Genomic DNA, 6000 nt, shown 5'->3' on the forward strand with positions numbered 1-6000 from the left:
GACAGTTATAAGAAATTTATTTTGGGAAAAAATTGGGATAAAATAAGTGTCGAAGAACGTCGTCATCGTCTCATCGCAATGATGAAAGGACGGATTATAAATGATGATGATATTATATCGACCTGCGGTCAATTAAAATTAACCAAACCTAAAGGGTCTAAAAAACCGACACAGTATAAAAAAATTAAAGTAAAGCATATGGATGCTAATTTTTAAATAGTTTGTATATATTTCCTTTATTTTATTATTTTTATATGACATCCACATTCCGTGTTGACAATTATTTGGGATGATTGACGGATCATTGGAGTCGGACAATAGGCTGGAGGAGGCCAGACTAGAAGCTTTCAGGCTATATTGGCAAATGCTTAATATAGCGAGACCTACTCGAGACAGACGGTCTCGTAGGTCGCGTAGCCCAAGAAGGGGCTATGGTACCTACAGGTACGGAGAAAGAGAGTCTTTCTCGGGAGGCGCAAGGGAAGCCTCGGGCTATTTGAGATGTGAGGGAAATCACTATATAAGATACTGTCCAGAGCTGCGCCGAACCTATCGTGATGTTTTGGAGACAAACCTCACCCCAGTGTGCCCAACTAATCGTGACTTTTTGGAGACAAACGACATGGCGCACTTCTGCCCCCTCCCTAACGGCGCCCATTCCAGCCGTGCCGATTCCCGCCTTGCCGATTCACGTATGGGCGCTCATTCCAGCCGGGCCGATTCCCGTATCGGCAACACCACCGAGTCCAAGTTAACAGGTTGACTTGGCGTCGGAGGTTAATATGCTTGATTTAAACGTCACGTCTAATGACCATCATATAGAAGATGAGTTATTAGACTAGGACAAATAAATTTTTTGTTTAATATTTTTTTTTTTAAATTAATGTAAATTTTTTAATATATTATATTTTGGTTATATTTCAGGTTTAAAATTTTAAACCTGTTATATATCCATGGTCTTGGTATTTTTTTTAAACTAAGACCTAAAAGCTCTTTCAACTGGTTGCCTCCACGTGGCTAAGAGCGGAAACATAAATTTATGGCTAAAACCATAATATTATAACTATAAAATATATTAAATATAAGATCAAAAGCAATAGCGGGACAAATCATTAATATAGTATAAATAATGTAATCTTGTTTAGCTAATATTAGAGAAAGTTTGTACAGTTAGAACAATGCATCCAATTATTTTTTTGTAATAACAATATAAATAGTTATTTTTAAGTTTAAATATTACCAATTATTAAAGTCCTATAATTTGAAATTTTTGACTATAATTATTGAAGGTAAAAAGGCATATAAAAATAAATATATTATATAATTATATAAACTATAAATAGATATCGAAGATGAAAACAACATCATATTATAGTTTGGTCAATGATTGAAATTGGAAAACTAAATCGTGATACGTCGGAAACAACATTCTATAAAGACTACCGTGATTGAAACACCCACATTATTTTACAACAAACGAATATTTACATTTTTTTTACCTATTACGATTGTATATAATAATATGTAATATAAATGGTATTTTATTAAAAAATATGTTTTAGTAATCTTATTATATTTAATAAATTGTATATTTCTTGAAATAATAAATGGTATATTTATCTGATTAATAAAATTATTTGTTTTATAAATTTGGTGAATATAGTAGGAGAGACTGCGGTTAGTCTAACCTATTTTTAAAAAATTGGCTATAGTTTCTGGTTTTTTTTTACATAATATAAAAAATAAAATATGATTAGATACCAAAAACAATACTTTATAAAGGGGCCTTATAAAAAAATTTAAGAATATATTTATTTTTTTTAAATTTTATTTTTTGTAAAAGTCAACTAACATCCCCAATAGTGGGGTGAGGCAAACCACTTCAAGGGGCTTCCTAAACCATTGGTTTTTTAAGGCCATAATAAATTGAAATGTATTTTTATTTATTAATAATGATACAAATAGAATAATTTTGTTGTATTGTAGTATATATCATATACTTATAAATTGAGGCTAATCATATATAAAAATTGAAACTTAATTTTGGTTAATTTAATAAACATTTTGGACATAAAAAATAAAGATCTTAAGGAGAGATTATGATAGCATAAATCCTTTATACCAATTATAAAACAGACATGAATTGCCTTTACAAGATTTTGAAATTTTTTTCATTATTAACTGCTTTAATTGACTTGTATGGTTTAGCAAGCGCCGCTAGCTCTAAATTGACAAATTATGATTGAAATAATATCTAGATATAATAAATACACATTAAACTTTTCCAAATTATAGAAGAGTGTTTAAAATTAGCTATAAAATTTAATTTACATATAAATGATTATATATTATAATAAAAATTAAAATTCTATCATGTAAAAATCTTTTGAAAACTTCATCAAAATTTTATTTCTTAAATAAAATTTTTAATAATTTAATATTTCAAAAGATTTTTTGTCTATAGATGTAAACTAATAAAAACTATATTAGGATAAAATATTAACCTTCTGGTATATTTAATTTTGAAATGAGATTAAGTAGTTTGCCAAGCCCCGGGGTCCTAACCCCAGATATACAAAACATATAAAATGATAAATTTTTCGTATCTTGGTAATGTTAATTTTTTTTCTATCAACTTACCTATCTTCTTAACGTTAATTTCACTTTCCTATCTCCTAATGTTAAAATTTTTTTTTTCTATCAACTTTCCTATCATCTTAATTTAAATAAATCGAGAGCTATTATTATCTCAATGTTAAAATTTTTTTTTTAAATTTATGGCAACACTCGCAACCTATCGTTCGGAAGGCAAACGTTCTAACCATTGAGCCCCCCCCCCTTCAATATTATATTTTTATATATTTGTATATATATATTAAAAAAATTTTTTTTATAAAATTAATTTAATTTAATCAGAATGACGGGGTTGATGGGTAATTAATAATTAGTTAGGTGTATACGATACTAAATATGCTTTATTAATATATTTCATAAAAATATTAATATTTAGGAGAAAAAGAGGTAAAAATGTTGCAATGTAAAGGTATTAGAAATATCATAATTTACATTTGTGATAGAAATCAACTTGGGTAAAATTTAAAATAGCTATCCTTGAAATTTTTTTAATTTTAAATATGGGCTAGACATTGGCTTTTTTAAATATTTTATTTGAATTCTCAACTACCAAAATTATCATGATCTTTGGTAGGGCTGGGGAAATTTTTTTCAAAATTATTTATATTAATACCATTTTCTGAATCTCCTTGAAAAGCTTAACATGAATCTGCTTTTATTTTTAAAAAAAAACTGTATTTTGACCGGGGACGCCTAGTGTTTTTTCAAAAGATCACTAAGTTATAAAATATTTTTAAATACAATATTTACATATTCTGAATACTTTTAATGAGCTTAATATGAATCTGTTTTTACTTTTTTAAAAAAACTGTATTTTGACCGGGGACGCGTAGTTTAGTCAAAAAATGAAGAAAGAAAGTTATTTTTCAAAAGCCCACTAAGTTATAAAATATTTTTAAATACAATATTTACATATTCTTAATACTTTTAATGAGCCTAATATGAATCTGCTTTTATTTTTTAAAAAAACTGTATTTTGACCGAGGACGCGTAGTTTAGCCAAAATAATTTTTTTTTCGAAAAATAATTTTTTTAAAATTTTTTTTTATTAATACCATTTTCTGAATCTACTTGAAAAGCTAAACATGAATCTGCTTTTATTTTTTTAAAAAAAACGGTTTTTTGACCGGGGACGCGTAGTGTTTTTGAAAAAAAAAGGTGTTTTTTCAAAAAATCACTTAGTTATAAAATACTTTAAAATATAATATTTACATATTTTGTATTCTTTTAATGAGCTAAATATGAATCTGTTTTGATTTTTTAAAAAAAACGGTTTTTTGACCGGGTACGCGTAGTGTTTTTGAAAAAAAAAGTGTTTTTTCAAAAAATCACTAAGTTATAAAATACTTTAATATATAATATTTACATATTCTGAATTATTTTAATGAGCTAAATATGAATCTGCTTTTATTTTTTAAAAAAAATGTATTTTGACTGGGGACGCGTAGGGACGCGTATTTTAGTCAAAAAATGAAGAAAAAAAGTTATTTTTCAAAAGCCCACTAAGTTATAAAATATTTTTAAATACAATATTTACATATTCTGAATACTTTTAATGAGCTTAATATGAATCTGCTTTTGTTTTTTAAAAAAATGTATTTTGACCGGGGACGCGTAGTATAAGTCAAAAAAAAAAATTTTTCGAAAATTTTTTTTTTATTAATACCATTTTCTGAATCTCCTTGAAAAGCTAAACATGAATCTGCTTTTATTTTTTAAAAAAAACGGTTTTTGACCGGGGACGCGTAGTGTTTTCGAAAAAAAAGTGTTTTTTCCAAAAATCACTAAGTTATAAAATACTTTAATATATAATATTTACATATTCTGTATTTTTTAATGAGTTAAATATGAATCTGTTTTTATTTTTAAAAAAAACTGTATTTTGACCGGGGACGCGTAGTTTATTTTTTAAAAAAATAAATTTTATATAATTACCGTATTTTTTTAAATTAAAAAAACATTTTCTAACTCATCTTATAAAGCTTAATAAGATTTCCTATTAGTAATAATAAAAATAAGTCGTTTTGACCGGGGACGTGTAGGGACGCGTAGTTTTCGGGGACGCGTATTTTAGTCATTCCCAAAAATAGCATGATATAGAAATCTATATTAAATTCTTTAAATAGTTTGCAATTTAGTAAATAATTTTTATTCGAATTAATTTTTACCTAAATCTCCTAAATATATTAAAGTCTGATGTGCTATAGCTTGAATTTTTAAAATTTCTGCAGATATTTCAGGCATATGATGAACATCCTCTACATAATTTAATATAAAAATATATTTAATATCATATCATATATATATCAAGACTCTCTATATACAAATATAAGAAAAATTTGGGTGTATATACTATAAAACTTTTATATCTTATACATTCATTAAATAAACCTTCATTTTCAGTGAAGAATATATCAAAAGTATCATCTAGGAAAAAATCAACTTTGCCATTAAGGTTTAATTTATTTGGTTCCAATTGTAAAGATGCCAACATATTTTGATAGTAAGCCATTGCAGAACATATATAACTTTTGTAAAAGTAAAATACAGGTGAAGTTGAGAATTTTAAATTTGAGAGTTGTTCATCAACATCTTGAGACATATGCTTAAAAAAATTAGCTTTATAAACTATAATAAATTTTATATTGTTATTGTAGTAATAAGTTGTTTTACAAATTAAATTTTAATACTACCTAATAAATAAATATGATTATTTGGCATTTATTATTAAAAAATATGTATATTTCGGTTGCGTTAAAAATAAATATTTAAATAATTTTACCTTTTTTATATCTCTTTTCATAAATTGTATAGGTTCATAAAAAACTTTCCTCCATATAACAACCTCTACATTTTTATATTCATCATACAAAGAGCTGTATAATAATCCTAATCCTACATCTTTTAATCTAAGTAATAGCTTATAGTTACATATTAAATAAATATAAGTTTACTTCTCTCTATATTCAATAGCTTGACAATTAAAGATGCAGTCATATTTATTTGAAGATTTTTGTAAACTATCTAATTTTGCACTAATGAATTGAATTTTTCTGAAAGAATCAACCATAATTCATAATAAAATGGCTAAAATATACTTATTCGAATAATCAAAAATCATAAATGGTTTTAAATAAAGGTGAGAATTGAGAAACTACTAGAATTAAAAGTGAGTGATAGGTTTCATCAAATCTTATTTTATCTAGCACGTGGTCACAGATCTGTCCAAAATAAGCTTACGTGAACGATATGGAGGCTCAAGTTACATATAATTATGCGATTTTTTCTCAAAGATAGCAAAAAACCTTGTAATTCAGATGCATAGATATCAATAGATAAAACTACGTCCTATCCAATTGTAATATT

The 6000-nt window shown here is 25.9% G+C and overlaps 1 protein-coding gene across 1 annotated transcript in view; it reads right to left on the reverse strand.

The window, feature by feature from the left end:
- Positions 1–5786, reverse strand: part of LOC135931625 (nonsense-mediated mRNA decay factor SMG5-like) — a 43778-nt gene extending 37992 nt beyond the window's left edge. Inside the window, exons 1-5 of the mRNA XM_065468861.1 lie at positions 5733–5786; positions 5589–5687; positions 5417–5543; positions 5026–5239; positions 4803–4892 (exon numbers count right to left, since the gene is read on the reverse strand). Of these exons, the coding sequence (XP_065324933.1) occupies positions 4803–4892; positions 5026–5239; positions 5417–5543; positions 5589–5687; positions 5733–5755 (553 nt within the window). The 5' untranslated portion in view covers positions 5756–5786. The remainder of the gene's footprint in view (positions 1–4802; positions 4893–5025; positions 5240–5416; positions 5544–5588; positions 5688–5732) is intronic.
- Between the last annotated feature and the right edge of the window lie 214 nt (positions 5787–6000).

This window comes from Gordionus sp. m RMFG-2023, chromosome 1 (genome assembly GCF_954871325.1).
Source record: "Gordionus sp. m RMFG-2023 chromosome 1, tfGorSpeb1-WG-v2, whole genome shotgun sequence".
Taxonomy (NCBI): Eukaryota; Metazoa; Nematomorpha; class Gordioida; order Chordodea; family Parachordodidae; genus Gordionus; species Gordionus sp. m RMFG-2023.